We start from the raw sequence: 16468 nt of genomic DNA on the forward strand, positions 1-16468 counted from the left end.
TTAGGGCAAGCAGAATTCAAACGGGGATCAGTACAGAGAGAGAGAGAGAGAAAAAGAGAGAGACAGCAGCAGTTAACCTGAAAAGAATTACTGTCCACACAATTGTGGAGTTTGAAAAAGTGAACTCTGCAGGATTGTAGTGAGTAAAAAAATAATTATAAGTTCAACACCATACGACAAGAATAGATATTGAGAAATCGAGGTTGAATTAGAGCCACGTGAGAAAAATTGAGAGGCAGAAGCACTCAGCTGGACAGACCCAAACAGATTCAAACAGAAAATTCAAGCAGAGATAAATTGTGCTGAATGATTTACTGGCTGCACAAGAGACTCCCCATTGAAATTACAATGAATGAACACCAGAAGAGAAGAGGATTTTACAATTGATCACAAGTTAAGAATACATTTTTCATTAAAATTTCACAAAGATCCTATTGACAGAGTTTCCATACTGACATGGGCTTCTGGTAAATCAGGCCTTTTCCTGTATCTTGCCCCTCTATGATGTTCCAAGTACGGACCCCAATCAGGGGCTGATTTGAAAGCGGCAGTAAATTTCTGCGAAAGGAAAAGCAAAAGTATATTGACCTAATTTTAACCAAATCATTAACCCCTAACCAGAGAAAAGAATCCCAGTCTCAATCATTTTATTTTGCAATGAGGATGTCAATCCCTGCTCCAGGATTCCTGACCAGTCCGGGAGTCCTAGTGACAGCTCCTACCTGTTCGTGTAAAGCTCTATATTTAAGGGGATCTGAGGAGCAGTTGGAATGGCTGTGTCCTAGTTTCCTTGGGAAAGCAGAAGAACGATGACACAAAGGTATGAGAAAGCTGCCCCTGTCCCAACCCTCCATCCCACCCCATTCTGACTCATTTCCCAACACTCAAGGTTAAGGGGGGGCTAGAGGGAGGGATTGTTCCCCATGGAGAGAACAAGGGGCCAGCTGCCTTATTGTGGCTGGAGTTTGCAGAAGCAGTGAGCAGCAGTAGGGTAGGACATTGGAGAAAATATAGCTGTGTAAATCACTGCCCAATAAAAGGACAGGTGGCACTGAACGTAGTATTTTGCAGTGAGAAAGAGTTCATTCATAAAGTAGAAGTAAAGAAATAGTGGGGATAGAGTAATTATATGTCAGAATTTTATAATTTATTTTGAGATTGTGGGTGGATGTGAGAGTGAGAGGGATTTGTGGGTGTGAGAGTGAGAGGGGTTGTTGAGTGTGAGAGAGAGGGTGGTTAGTGGGTGTGAGAGTGAGGGGGATTGCTGGTTGTGAGAGTGAGGGGGGTTGGTGGTTGTGAGAGTGAGGGGGGGTTGGTGGGTGTGAGAGTGAGAGGGGTTGTTGAGTGTGACAGAGAGGGGGTTGGTGAGTGTGAGAGTGAGAGGGGTTGTTGAGTGTGACAGAGAGGGGGTTGGTGGGTGTGAGAGTGAGAGGGGTTGTTGAGTGTGAGAGAGAGGGGGTTGGTGGGTGTGAGAGTGAGAGGGGTTGTTGAGTGTGAGAGAGAGGGGGTTGGTGGGTGTGAGTGAGAGGGGTTGTTGAGTGTGAGAGAGAGGGGGTTGGTGGGTGTGAGAGTGAGGGGGATTGCTGGTTGTGAGTGAGGGGGTTGGTGGGTATGAGAGTGAGGCAAGTTGATGGGTGTGAGAGTGAGGGGGTTTCTGGTTGTGAGAGTGAAAGGGGGTGTTGACTGTGTGAGAGAGGGGGTTGGTAGGTGTGAGAGTGAGGGAGTGGGGTTGGTGGGTGTGAGAGTCAGGGTGTTTGTGAGTGTGTCATAGAGTCATAGAGATGTACAGCACGGAAACAGACCCTTCGGTCCAACCCATCCAGAAATCCTTATCTAATCTAGTCCCATTTGCCAGCACTTGGCCTATATCCCTCTAAACCTTTCCTCTTCATATACGCATCCAGTTGTCTTTTAAATACTGTAATTGTTCAAATCCACCACTTCCTCTGGAAGCTCATTCCATATATGTATCACCCTCTGTATGAAAAGGTTGCCCCTTTGGTCTCTTTTATATCTTTCCCCTCTCACCCTAAACCTGTGCTGTCTAGTTCTGGACTCACTCACCCCTTGTCTATTTACCCTATCCAAGCCCCTCATGATTTTTTAAACCTCTAAAAGGTCACCCCTCAGCCTCTGAAGCTCCAGAGAAAACAGCGCCAAACTGTTTAGCCTCCCCCTGTAGCTCAACCCCTCCAACCCTGGCAACATCCTTGTAAATCTTTTTGCAACCCTTTCAAGTTTCACAACACCCTTCTGATAGGAAGGAGACCAGAATTGCATGCAGCATTCCAAACGTGGCCTAACCAATGTCCTGTACAGCCACAACATGACCTCCCAATGCCTATACTCAATGCTCTGACCAATAAAGGAAAGCATATCAAACACCTTCTTCACTATCCTATCTACCTGTGACTCCATTTTCAAGGAACTGTGAACCTGCACTCCAAGATGTCTTGAGAGTGAGGGTGGTTGGTGGGTGTGAGAGTGAGGGGGTTTGGTGGGTGTGAGAGTCAAGTGGGTTGATGTGTATGAGGATGAGGGGGATTGGTGGGTGCAAGAATGGGGAGGGTTGGTGGGTGTGATGTGAGGGGAGTTGGTGAGTGAGAGGGTGAGGGGGTTTGGTGGCTGTGAGAGTGAGGAGGATTGGTAGGTGTGATGTGAGGGGGGTTGGTGGGTATGACAGTGAGGAGGATAGGTGGGTACAATAGTGATGGGGAAGGTGGTGTGAGAGAGAGGGATTTGCTGGGTTTGTGAGTGAGGGGTGTTGTGGGTATGAGTGTGAGAGGAATTGGCAGGTGTGAGAGTGAGGGGAGTTGGTCGATGTGAGAGTGGGAGGAGTTGTTGGGTGTGAGAGTGAATGAGTTGGTGGGTGTGAGAGTGATGGGTGTGAGAATAAGGTGGTTTGGTAGGTGTGAAAGTGATGGGTGTTGGTGGGTGTGAGAGTGAGGAGAGTTGGTGGGTGTGACAGTAAGGGGGGTTGATGGGTATGAGGATGAAGGGGTTTTGTGAGTATGAGAGTGGGGTTGGTGGGTGTGAGGGTGCGGAGGATTGGTGGGTGTAAGAGTGATGGAGGTTGGTAGGTTTGAGTGAGAGGGGTGTTGATTGGTGCCAGACTGAGGCAGTTTGGTGGGTGTGAGAGTGAGCGGATTTAGTGGGTGTGATAGTGAGGTAGGTTGGTGGGTGTGTGAGTGAGGGGGGTTGGAGGGTGTGTGAGTGAGGGGTCTTGTTGGGTGTGAGTGATGGGGATTATTGCGTGTGAGAGTGAGGCAGCTTAGTGGATGTGAGAGTGAGTGTGGTTGTTGGAAATGATAGTGAGGGGGGTTGGTGGGTGTGAGTGCGAGCGGGGTTTGGTTGGTGTGAGTATGGGGGGGTTAGTGAGTGTGAGAGTGAGGGGGCTTAGTGGGTGTGAGAGTGAGGGGTGTTGTGCTTGAGAGTATGGGGATTGGTGGATATAAGAGTGAAAGGGTTTGATGGGTGTGAGTGTGATGGGGTTTGGTGGGTGTGAGAATGATGTGGGTCAGTCGGTGTAAATGTGAGTGCGTCAAGAGTGTGGTGCTGGAAAAGCAGGTCAGGCAGCATCCGCAGAGCTGTAAGAATGAGGGGGATTGTTGGGTGTGACTGAGTGGTGTTGGTGGAAGTGAGAGGGAGGAAGATTGGTGGGTGTGAGAGTGAGAAGTATTGGGTGTGAGAGTGAGGGGTGTTGGATGTGAGAATGAGGGGAATTGGTGGGTGTGAGTGATGGGGGTTGGTGCGTGTGAGAGTGAGGGGGTTTAGTGGGCATGAATGTGAGGGTGTTAGTGGGTGTGAGAATGGGGGGCATAGATGGATGTCAGTGATGCAGGTTGGTGCATGTGAAAGTGAGGGGTTTTGGTGGGTGTGAGTAGGGGGTTTGGTAGGTGTGAGAGTTAGGGAGGTCGGTGGGTGTGAGATTGAGGCGGGTGGGTGGGTGTGAGTAAGGGGGCTTTGATGGGTGTGAGTGTGAGGGGGATAGTGCATAGAGATTGAGGGGGGTTGGTGGATGTGAGTGTGATTGGGGTTGGTGGGTGTGGGAGTGAGGGAGCTTGGTGGTAATGAGTGTAAGAAAGTTGGGGTGTGTGCGTGTGTGTGCGCGTGTGTATGTGTATATGTGTGGGTGTGCGCACATGTGTATGTGTGTGTTGTGTGTGTTTGTGAGGAGATGGATGAATTTGAGGAGGATGGGTGAGTGTTAGTGAAAGGAGGTGGATGGGTGTGAGAGAGTGTCGGGGTGGGTGAGTGTGAGGAGGTGGGTGAGTTTGAGTATGAGGAGAGTGAATGAGTGTCAGGAGCGGATGGTGGATGTGAGGAGGTGGGTGAGTATGAGTGTGATGAGTGCAAATAAGTGGGTGGCATTGTTGGGTGTGTGAGAGTGAGGGGGTTTGGTGAGTTTGAATGGGGACCATGGTAGAATTGTGAATGTTGGGGAGGTTAGTGAGAGTGTAAGAGTGTGCATAGATTTTATGATGCACCTTGATGTGACCCAGCACTCTCAGATGAGTTGAACTATTTCAGGCTGAGGCTGTGTCAGGCTAAGTGATTTGCTGCAGACTACATAGCCATGTTTCCCTCCCCTGCCTCTTATTCCTTCAGCATGTTGGGGATGCCAAGCCTACCTTAGCACTTAAATGGCTGGTCCAGTTGGGTGCAAGTCAGACGTTTACTTTGGTTGGGAAATTTGGAACCAGGTGGCTCAATGTAAAAATAAGGGGGAAACGATGAGATTTTCTTTTAACTCAGAGGGTCTGGAATTTCTTCCCACAGAGTCAGTCTTCGAGTATGTTTAAATTAGAGATTGATAGATTTCTGATTACCTGTGGTGTACAGGATTGTGGGTGTAATGTGGATAAAAGGCTTTGAAATGTCTGATCATCCATAACCACATTAAATGGTGAAAAGCCTCGTGCTCTTCCTATGTTCCTAGTGGAAACTATCTTTCCGTGGTGCACTCCTCAAAAAAACATGGGCTCCCTGCTGAAGTGTGCAGCTATTCAACAGTACACTTAAGTGTGCACATTGGAGTACACATGTAACTCTCCTTTAGGTTAGCAGGCAGCATGATATCTGTGTGCTATTTCCATCAAAAGGAACAGACTTGGGTGATTCACATCTGCTCAGCTCATTTTCAACTTGTCCAATTTTTCTCTCTGGAGTTTCTCATTGAAATAACAAATAAATACAGATTAAATTCACTCCAAAAATAAAAATATTGGGAGAATATCTGAAATAAAATCAACATAAACCTTAGAATAATTGTCATTCACCTTCTCCACACTTCTACTGGTGATGCAATTTATATATTGGAGACTTATTCTTTCCTCTTTGAAATTTATTAAGGTGTATCCTTACCTGGTACAAGTTGGAGCCATCAGCTTGAATAATTTTTATTACAGCCACAATAGGGATCCAGATAACAATTATAATAGTCAGACACCAGCCAAATGCTATTACCCAGCCAGGATATCGAGTAGATTCGTACATTGGTGGGACAAACGTCATTAGGGACCAGAAGAAGACCATCTGTTTAAAATTATTACATAAGTCAAGACCAAAAATACAGAACAAAATCTAATATGTCAAACATGAGTATCTTCAGTTTTGTTCACAGAAACATCGTGTGAAATTACATATCAGAAATTCAAATAAAGCCTCTTCAGCAAACAAACATTATGTAAGGTGGTTTGTGGTGTATCACCTGAAAAACATCAACATCACGCTGTGTTCGAGTGCTTTTCATGTCCTTCCTATCCATTTCTTTCCCTCTCTTATTCACAACAGCACTTTTCTTTCTCTGATATTTCTCCCATGGCACAATATTTCCAAAACATCTTTATCTGTTTTTATTTGGAATGACACTCTTCATGAGCTCAGGTGAGGGGTGTGGGGTAGGTGATGTCATTATTTTTGGAAAGAGGGCTTCTATATTCAGGATTTTCAGAATATTTAAAGAATGTGTTCGATTTATATGTTTTTTATTACTTTACTTCTGCATTTACTATTTTAAATGCATTTAGTTTCCAATCACATTTAATCAGTAACTGTCTGTAATGTTGTAAATTTAATTCTACAATATTAATTATTCATGCTCATTAGATTTTTAATGATCAAGCAATATATCAACAATGAAGAACTGAATTGACAACAAAATGTACAGTACAAAAGCAGGCCATTTAACCCAACAGACCTTTTTACTAGTGTTTACACTCCATATAAGTCTCCTCTCACTGGTTCTCCTTGAACTGTACATTTCTTTCTTCCTCATGTACTAACCTGATTCCTCTTGGCTATATCTTTGCCACTTGCTTCAGCTCTTCCCAATAGAAAGTTGCACATTCCATTTGTTTCCCGAGCAAATTCCTTATTGGATTTATTAGGGACCATCTTAGATTTGTGCCTCCTCATTTTTGTCCCTCTCACAGAATGAGAATTTTTCTCAGTGCAAACCTTTGCTTATTTCTAAACTATAACATCATTTTAATTAGTTGACAATAATCTATGTAGTAATAATATAACATCTCCTTACTCCTAATACAAACGGAGAGACAAATAACCAGCAGAGTTTCCACCAGAGCCAGAAAAGCCAATTCCTTTCCCCAATCATCATCTCAATGTCCTTGATGAATCGGTTTGTCCCTGTGAACAAGGAAGCAGAGAGACACCATCACTCGCTCTGTCCTGTCTTCAGGGTGGCTTGTTTACTGTTGAAGTTCATCTTGTACAGGGTATCACTGATGAAAAGGTTAAACCAGAGAAGAGATTGCTCAGGATTTCAAACCAGGGGAGTAACTTGTTCCCTGTCACCAACCCAATTATCGTGAAAATAAAATGTTTCATTACATCCTGAAGAAGTCTCTCTAAGAAAGGCTCAAGTTTCTGATCTGTACTGAGATGGACAAGACCCTGTTATCAGAATGGGGGAGCATCAAAGGAAGTTCTGTGCAGAGATAAAGAATGGAAGGTGGATTTCAGGAGATCACAGGAAACATCATGAATACACAAGCTGTTATGTTTTCCCACCTGCCTGAATGACTGGGGGGAACTGAATGGTTTCTGTAGTAAACAGCAATTGAGCTTGGAATGAAGATGTTTGAACAGGTTCCCCATCAGCAATTAACAGGAATATGCCGGCAGCAAAACTGACCCCAACAACAGCTAACTGTAACCCAGTAATACAAGGTGTTCACATGTGGTTGGACAGATCTTTGACAATTAAAGAAGGTACACTTGCAAATGAAGATCTAAATCACAGGACTCTGGGTAATCCAAGATGGAGGATGGGGAAAAAATTAAGAATGTAAGAGCTGCTCCTTTTTCGAAGTGTTTTCAGTGTTGGAGCTGATTTCCTCACATTTTTGGAGCTGTAATCACTGTTTTATAAGGTGTTGCATTGTTTTGGTACTTTGGAAAAAAAATCAAAACAACAGTACTTTATAAAAGGAGAAATGGAGAGCAGATATGGATAGGATAAATAGACAAAGTCTTTTCCCTGGGATTGGGGAGTCCAGAGTTAGAGGGCATAGATTTAGGGTGAGAGGGGAAAGATATAAAAGAGACCTAAGGGGCAACTTTTTCATGCAGAGGGTGGTACGTGTATGGAATGAGCTGCCAGAGGATGTGGTGGAGGCTGGTACAATTGCAACATTAAAGAGGCATTTGGATGGGTATATGAATAGGCAGGGTTTGGAGGGATATGGGCCAGGTATTGGTAGGTGGGACTAGATTGGGTTGGGATATCTGGTCGGCATGGACAGGTTGGACTGAAGTGTCTGTTTCCATGCTGTACATCTCTATGACTCTATGAGTAAACCTGCTTAGATGTCTGACCAGGCAGTAAACTTGCACTGCTGACTGCCTCTGTTGTTTAGGAACAAGTATCTTTGGACATCAGAGTTCCTTCTAAGAAAAATAAACAAACAGTGGAATTCACCTTGGAGAAACCTGTGTGGGAACTTTACAGCAGGGAAGCAGATAAGTGGAACTTTTTTAGTGTAACCTTACTTTTTTTGTAAATTTATAATAGTGAGTAGAGTGGTTGTTTTTTAGTATATCTTTAATTGAGATCTGTCTCTTGATTGAACCTTAACAATATAAAGCATAGGTACAAAGAGGAGTGCTTTTAGAGTAGTACGACTGTGCTATTTTCTGGGTCTGCAGATTATTAAAGTGTAAAGACGGCCTTTAGTAGAGTGATGTGCTCTTCCTGTTGGATGTGAGAGGTTTTGGAGAAGTTCAATGTTACTGATGATTAAATCTTCGGGAAGTTGGTTTGTTTGCAAATCCTATCAGATGGCATGGATTAGTTGGGGGGCAGTTAGAGGCAATGAGGAATTTATAGGGGCTAGCAGGTGCATCAGGTGACAGATTCAGGAAGGGAGATAAACCTCAGATACAGTCAGGTAGATGGGTTACCTCCAGGAAACATAGAAGAGGGAGGCAGGTAGTGCAGGAGTCTCCTGTGGCTATCCCCATCTCAAATAAATATGCTGTTTTGAAAACATACTTGAAAAACATCACTAGTTACCTGATGAAGGAGCAGTGCTCTGAAAGCTTGTACAGGTAGGCAACACTTTATCTGAAATCCCGAAATCCGAAAAGCTCCAAAATCTGAAGGTTTTTTGTGAAGATTTTATCTCATTAACAAGGTTGTTTGGCATGCAAACAGTTAACCCAACTCCACATGCACTCCGTGTGTATCACTCAGATGTGACATGAGTGGGTATGGCCCAGCACTGGCTGGCCTCAATTCTGTCTCAGGGCCCGTTTCTCATAGTGAGTCTGCTCTTCGGTAAGATTCTTTAAAATTTCACCATCAAACTGTCAATTATTCTCAAATCGAAAAATTTCAAATTCCAAAAGCCAGCTGGACAGGAGCATTTTGGATAAAGGATTGTGCATCTGTGCTTCCATATAAAGCTGTTGGTCTATAACCTGGTGTTGTGTAATTTTTAACTTTGAAAAATGTAGAGAGTGAATGGACTCTCAGGGGAATATAGCACTGACAGCCAGGTTTCTAGTACCAAGGCTGGCTCTAATATAATGAGAGGTATGTCAGGTTCCAAGCAATCGATTGTGATAGGGGACTTTCTAATCAGAGACACAGGGAGACACTTCTGCGTCCGACAGCGAGTTGGAATGGTATATTGCCGGTGTAGTGACAGAATCAAGGGTATCTGGGAGAGGGTGCAGAATATTCTCAAAGGGGAGTGCGACCAGCAGGAATAGTTTTACACATTGCAACTAATGTCATAGGAAGAGAAAAGAATGAGGTTCTGAGGAGAGAATATATAGCAAATTAGGCAGCAGGTTAAAAAGTAAGTCCAGATTACTCCCGGTGCTATGAGCTAGAGAGGGTAGGAATAGGAGGATAGAACAGATGAATGCCTGACTGAGGAGCTGGTGCAGGGAGAAGGATTCAGATTTTTGAAATCTCTTCTGGGTAGAAATGACCCGTTTAAGAAGGCTGGATCACACCTGAATTGGATGGGGACTAATATGCTGGCAGGGAGATTTTCTAGAGCTGCTTGGGAGGATTTAAACGAGTAAAGGTGGGTGGGGTTGTGGTAACCGGGAGATAGTGAAAAAAGGGATCAGTCTGAGACTGGTGCAGTTGAGAGAGGGAGCAAGTCTAAGAGTCAAGCCAGGCAGGAACAAAAAATATGAAGTAGGACTGATAAATTAAATTGCATTTACATTCAATGCAAAATGCCTAACAAGGAAGGCAGATTAACTCAGGGCATGGTTGGGAACATGGGATTGGGATATCATAGCAATTATAGAGACCTGCCTCAGGGATGGACAGAACTGGCAGCTTAATGTTCCAGGATACAAATGTTATAGGAAGGATAGAAATGGGGGTGGGGGGTGAGAGAGGAGGGGGAGTGGTGTTTTTGATAAGGGATAACATTATGGCTGTATTTAAGGAGGATATTTCTGGGAGTAAGTCCGGGGAAGTTATTTTGATGAAACTGAGAAATAAGAAAGGGGTGATGACTTTATGTGGATTGTACTATAGCCAGTGGGAAATTGAGAAGCAAATATGTAAGGAGATCTTAGTTATCTGTAAGAATAATACTGTGGTTATGGTAGGGGATTTTAACTTTCCAAACATAGACTGGGACTGCTATGGTGCTAAGCGCTTGGATGGAGAGGAAGTTGTTAAGAGTGTACAAGAAAATCTTTCTGATTCAGAATGTGAATGTACCTATTAGAGAAGGAGCAAAACTTGACATACTCTTGGGAAATAAGGCAGGGCAGGTGACTGAGGTGTCCGTGGGGGAGCATTTTGGTGCCAGTGACCATAATTCTATTAGTTTTAAAATAGTGATGGAAAAGGATAGACCAAATCTGACAGTTGAAGTTCTACATTGGAGAAAGGCAAATTTTGACAGTTTTAGGCAAGAACTTTCGAAAGTTGATTGGGGTGGACATTCACAGGTAAAGGGACAATTGGAAAATGGGGAACCTTCAAAAACGAGAAAACGAGAGTTCAGAGACAGTATGTTCCTATTAGGGTGAAGGGCAAGGCTGGTAGGGTATGCTGGATGACGAGGGAAAGTAAGGTTTTGGTCAAAAAAAAGAAAGAAGCATATGTCAGGTATAGATAGAAGGGATCGAGTGCATCCTGAGAAGATTAAAAAGGCATTAGAAGTATACTTAAGAGGGAAACCAGGAGAGCGAAAAGGAGACATCTGATAGCTTTGCCAAATAGGGTCATGGAGAATCCAAAGGATTTCTACGAGTACATTAAGGACAAACAGGCCACTGGGGAGAGAATAGGGCCCCTCAAAGATCAGCTAGGCTACTTATATGTGGAACTGCAGGAGTTGGACGAGATACTAAACAATGTTTACTGTGGGGAAGGATATGGAAGTTACAGAACTTGGTGAAATAAATAGCGACATCTTGAAAAATATCCACGTTACAGAGGAAGAGATGCTGGATGCCTTAAAATGCATAAAGATGTATAAATCCCCAGGACTTGATTGGGTGTAGCCCAGAATCCTGTGGGAAGCTAGGGAAGTGAGTGCTGGACGCCTTGTATCATCGATAGCCAAGGGAAGGTGCCAGAAGACTGAAGGTTGGTTACTGTGGTGCCATTATTTTACAAACATGTTAAAAAAAATCCAGGGAACTATAGACCTATGAGCATAACATCAGTGGTGGGCAAATTGTTGGAGGGGATCCTGAGGGACAGGAGTTACATGTATTTATAGAATCATAGAATCCATACAGTGTGGAAACAGGTCACTTGGCCCAACAATTCCACACCAACGCTCCAAAGAGTAACCCACCCAGACCCATTCACCGACTCCATCACTCTACATTTACCCCTGAATAATGCACCTAACCCATACTATAGGCAATTTAGGAAATCCAACTCATCTAATCAGCACATCTTTTGGATTGTGGGAGGAAACTAGAACACCCAGAGGAAACCCATGCAAACTCCACACATGCGGTCCCTGAGGGTGGACTCGAACCCGGGTACCTGGTGCTGTGAGGCAGCAGTGCTAACCACTGAGTCACTTCTCACCCCTTTGGGGGGCATGAATGATTAGGGATAATCAAAATGGTTTTGTGGGTGGGAAATTGTGTCTCACAAACTTGCTTGAGTTTTTCAAGACATAACAAAGAGGATTGATGAGGGCAGAGTGGTAGATGTAGTCGGGATGGACTTCACTAATGCATTCAACAAGTTTCTGCCTGGTAGTTAGCATGGTTAGATCACTTGGAAACCAGGGAAAGCTAGCTATTTTGATACCAAAGTGGTTGAACAGGTGTAGGGTTGCTTTCCAGACTGACCAGCGGTGTGCCATAAGGATTGGTGCTGGGTCCACTGCTTTTTATCATTTATATAAATGATTTGGATGTGAACATAGGAGGTACGGTTAGTAAGTTTGCAGATAATACCAAAATTGGAGGTGTAGTGGACAGTCAAGAAGGTTATCTCAGAGTACAAGGGAACATGGATCAAATGGGCTAATGGGCTGAGGAGTGGCAGATGGAGTTCAATTTAGATAAATGTGAGGTGTTGCATTTTGGAAAGGCAAATCAAAGCAAGTTTCTCGGGAGTGTTTCTGAACAAAGAGACCTTGAAGTGCAGGTATGTAGTGCCTTGAAAATAGAGTTGCATGTAGGCAGATAGTGAAGAAGGTGTTTGGTATGCATGCCTCTATTTGTCAGTGCATTGAGTATAGGAGTTGGGAGGTAATGTTTTGGCTGTACAGGATTTGTTTAGTCCATTCTTGGAATATTGCATTAAATTCTAGTCTCCCTCTGTCGGAAAGATGTGAAACTTGAACAGGCTGAGAAAAGAGTTACAAGGCTATTGCCAAGATTGGAGCTTTTAAGCTATAGGGAGTTGCTGAATAGGCTGGGGCTATTTTCCCTGGAGCATCGGAGGCTGAGGGCTAACTTTAAAGAAGTTTATATAATCATGAGGGGCGTGGATAGGGTGAATAGACAAGGTCTTTTCCACAGGGTAGGGGAGTCCAAAACTAGAGAGCATAGGTTTAGTGTGAGAAGGGAAAGATTCAAAAGAAACCAAAGGGACAACTTTTTCACACAGAGGATAGTGTGTATATGGAATGAGCTGACAGAAATGTGGTGGAGGCTGGCACAATTACAGCATTTAAAAGGCACCTGGATGCGTCTATGAATAGGAAGGGTTGAGAGGGATATGGGCCAAGTGTTGGCAAGTGGGAACAGATTAAGACAGGAAATCTGTTCAGCATGGATGAGTTGGACCGAAGGGTCTGGTTCCATGCTGTACAACTCTAACTCTATGACATCTTTCAATTAATTTGTCTTATGTTTTCTGAAGAGACATGAAGATACATGCAAGTAATTCTAACTGCATCATTTTGTGTTGTTTCAGTTCTTTCTCAACTTACCATAAATAGCAACTATACCGAAGAGTTCCTGCAGTGCTGTTAAAATGAGGACCCATCCAATACTGAAATAATCAATTATATGCAGCCAGTAAACTCCAGCCTGAAATTACAATGAGACATGAGTTCTTCAGAAAACGACAGCAGTCTCCTGCACAAAACAGGTGCTTCCTGTGACATAAAAGTTGTGTGCTTCTATTCAGATACAATTTGATCTTGGCCAAGATCTCAGGTTGAAAATGTGTTGCTGGAAAAGCGCAGCATGTCAGGCAGCACCAAGGAGCAGGAGAATCGACGTTTCAGGCATGAGCCCTTCTTCAGGAATTCCTGAAGAAGGACTCATGCCCAAAACGTCGATTCTCCTGCTCCTTGGATGCTGCCTGACCTGCTGCGCTTTTCCAGCAACACATTTTCAGCTCTGATCTCCAGCATCTGCAGTCCTCACTTTCTCCTACAAGATCTCAGGTTCTATATTTAGTAACAGGAGAATGGACAGAGCCACTCAGTCCCACAGCATCATTGTAGGCATCCTTGCAAGAGGATTTGCAGTTAGGTTAAAATCAACTAGGCAAAAGTGAGGACTGCAGATGCTGGAAACCAGAGTTTAGATCAGAGTGGTGCTGGAAAAGCACAGCAGGTCAGGCAGCCTCCGAGGAACAGGAAAATTGACGTTTTGGGCAAAAGCCCTTCATCAGGAATTCGGGCATGGAGTCTTCGGGATGGAGAGATAAATGGGGGGGGGGGGGAGGAATTGGTGCGGGTGTCCCGGAGATGTTCCCTGAAGCGCTCTGCGAGGAGGCATCCAGTCTCCCCAATGTAGAGGAGACCGCATCGGGAGCAATGGATACAATAAATGACATTGGTGGATGTGCAGGTAAAACTTTGATGGATATAGAAGGCTCCTTTGGGGCCTTGGATGGAGGTGAGGGAGGTGGTGTGGGTGCAAGTTTTGCAATTCCTGTGGTGGCAGGGGAGGGTGCCAGGATGGGCAGGTGGGTTGTTGGGGGGCCGTGGACCTGACTAGGTAGTCATGGAGGGAACGGTCTTGGTGGAAAGCAGAAAGGGGTGGGGTGGGAAATATATCTCTGGTGGTGGAATCCGTTTGGAGGTGGCGGAAATGTTAGTGGATGATGCGGTTAATGCGAAGGTTGGTAGGGTGAAAAGTGAGGACCGGGGGTTTCTGTCCTTGTTACAGTTGGAGGGGTGGGGTTTGAGGGCAGAGGTGTGGGACGTGAAGGGCATCTTCAACCACATGGGAAGAGAAATTGTAATCTCTCAAGAAAGAGGCCATCTGGTGTGTTCTGTGGTGCAACTGGTCCTCCTGGGAGCAGATCCGGCAGAGGCGGAGGAATTGCGAGTACGCGATAGCATTTTTGCAAGAGGTAGGATGGGAAGAGGTGTAATCCAGGTAGCTGTGGGAGTCCGGGGGTTTGTAAAAAATGTCAGTGTCAAGTCGGTCGTCATTAATGGCCAGGAAGGGGAGGGAGGTGTCAGAGATGGTCCAGGTGAATTTAAGGTCGGGGTGGAATGTATTGGTGAAGTTGATGAACTGCTCAACCTCCTTGCGGGAGCACGAGGTGGCACCAATGCAGTCATCAATATAGCAACATTGCACATTATCACACGAATGGTAAAATAACTGCTATCAAAATCACAGTCTTTCTTTATTTCTAAATAATTTGAAGCTTTAACTTCCTAGCTACAACAAGCAATATACAAAAACTCAGAACAAATTATCGGAGCAATTTACCTGTGTTACACTCACAAGGCCACACAAATAAAACAACACGCAAATGCCAATTGTCAGAGCAAAGCGCTTTGATCGTAGATATTCCGGAAACCTGTCCAGCAGAATCGTTATGACATTTTCTGGGAAAATGAAAATTGTTATCTGCGATCAGTAATTAATTAAAAAAAACTTACACAGGTACTAAAACTGAGCAGACCAGAGGGGCAGATGGAGACACGTTCCATTTTACCATGAGTCTGCTCTCTCAGTTATTGGAGAGACTCTCAGGCTATCAATCTTTTACAGCATCCAAACCTGAATATTACTACATTTATGGCTAAACCTATTTGCATCAAAGGTAGAGGAGTTTTATGATGCAGAGACTGTTTTTCTGGGATCAACTGAGATTTGGACAGGAAGAGGCAACGTGGATTTAGTCCAACATGGGTACATCTTGTTTAATTCATATGGTTTTGAGTTGATCGACATGAATCCAATTTATGTGAATTTCCAGAATCATTAGTCTGTGTTTCTCTTAGGACTCACTTGGCCTTATTAGTATCTCTTTATAATACATAGGAATTTAGTTAAGAGTTAGGAAGGAGAGAGTTTAGAATAATGGGTATTTACTCCAATTGATAGGAAAAAACAAATCCATACATATCTGAGATTTCCACAAAATTTATCATGACTGAGATGAAAGAATGGAAAATGATATATCATGTTTGTTGCTGAAAAGTTGGTTGTTAGTGAGTCTTGGACTGATTGTTGAGTCAGTAGTTAGTTCAGACAGTAAGTAGTGCATTACACATTAAGGAACTGTGACAAAGACATGATCAACGTTTTTGGTAACATGTTTTCTGACAGATATTTTTAATCAACGTGTTCAGAGATGTGCTGGCGCCCTAGGGCTTCTGGCTCAGAGATAGGTATACTATCACTGTGTCAGAAGTGCAATCTGTACAAACACTCATATATACAATTACTATGTGAGTTACTATTCACATGCTCATGGCCAATGTATTCTTTCAACCTTAATGTGACATTTTCTCACTCATTGTAATATTTGTTTTCTTTCACATGTTGTTTTACATACACCCTCACTGCCTCTCACGTCCCTGACAACTGCCTTCTAGTCACACATAAAAATTCAGTCATCTTTCTCTGAATTCCAGCCTCATGCTTGCATGGCCTTTGCTGAGTTTAGGAGAAAGTGAAGACTGCCGATGCTGGAGATCAGAGTTGAAAAGTGTGGCACTGGAAAAGCACAGCCGGTCAGGCAGCATCCGAGGAGCAGGAGAGTCGACCTTTTTGGGCATAATCCCTTCATCAGGAATGTGGGGATGGGGAAAGGGACTGAGAGATAAATAGGATGTTGGAGTAAGTATGGGGCTGAGGGAAGATAGCTGGGAAGACGGTAGGTAGATGTAAGTGGGGGTGATGGTGATAGGTTGGATGGGAGGGTAGAGTAGATAGGTGGGAAGTAAGATAGACAGGTAGGGCAGTTCAAGAAGGCAGTGCCACGTTGGAGGGTTGGATTTGGGATGAGATGGGGGAGAGGGGAAATGAGGAAACTGATGCTGTGTGGTTGGAGGGTCCAAAAGTGGAAGATGAGGCATTCTTCCTCCAGGCATCGGGTGGCTAGAATCTGGCGGTGGAGGCGGCCCAGGACTTGCATGTCCTTGGTGGTGTAGGAGGGGGAGTTAAAGTGGTCAGCCACAGGGCAGTGGGCTGTTTGGTGCAGGTGTCCCAGAGATGTTCCTGAAATGTTCCGCGAGTTGGCGGCCTGTTTCACCAATGTTGAGGAGACCACATCGAGAGCAGAGGACACAGT

At 44.3% G+C, this 16468-nt stretch overlaps 1 protein-coding gene across 5 annotated transcripts in view; it reads right to left on the bottom strand.

Moving 5' to 3' along the window:
- Positions 1-297: 297 nt before the first annotated feature.
- The window catches only part of LOC148148840 (sodium- and chloride-dependent neutral and basic amino acid transporter B(0+)-like), a 134923-nt gene continuing 118752 nt past the window's right edge, over positions 298-16468 (bottom strand). For all 5 annotated transcript variants that reach the window (XM_087991794.1, XM_087991792.1, XM_087991795.1 and 2 more), the window contains 5 exons: positions 14656-14774; positions 12909-13008; positions 6539-6648; positions 5365-5535; positions 298-558 (listed from right to left, as the gene is read on the bottom strand). In XM_087991794.1, coding sequence (XP_087847920.1) covers positions 421-558; positions 5365-5535; positions 6539-6648; positions 12909-13008; positions 14656-14774 — 638 coding nt within the window. In that variant the 3' untranslated portion in view covers positions 298-420. The remainder of the gene's footprint in view (positions 559-5364; positions 5536-6538; positions 6649-12908; positions 13009-14655; positions 14775-16468) is intronic.

Source organism: Chiloscyllium plagiosum, unplaced genomic scaffold (genome assembly GCF_037043375.1).
Source record: "Chiloscyllium plagiosum isolate Xiang-an unplaced genomic scaffold, Cpla_swu_hap1 HiC_scaffold_11, whole genome shotgun sequence".
In the NCBI taxonomy this organism is placed as follows: Eukaryota; Metazoa; Chordata; class Chondrichthyes; order Orectolobiformes; family Hemiscylliidae; genus Chiloscyllium; species Chiloscyllium plagiosum.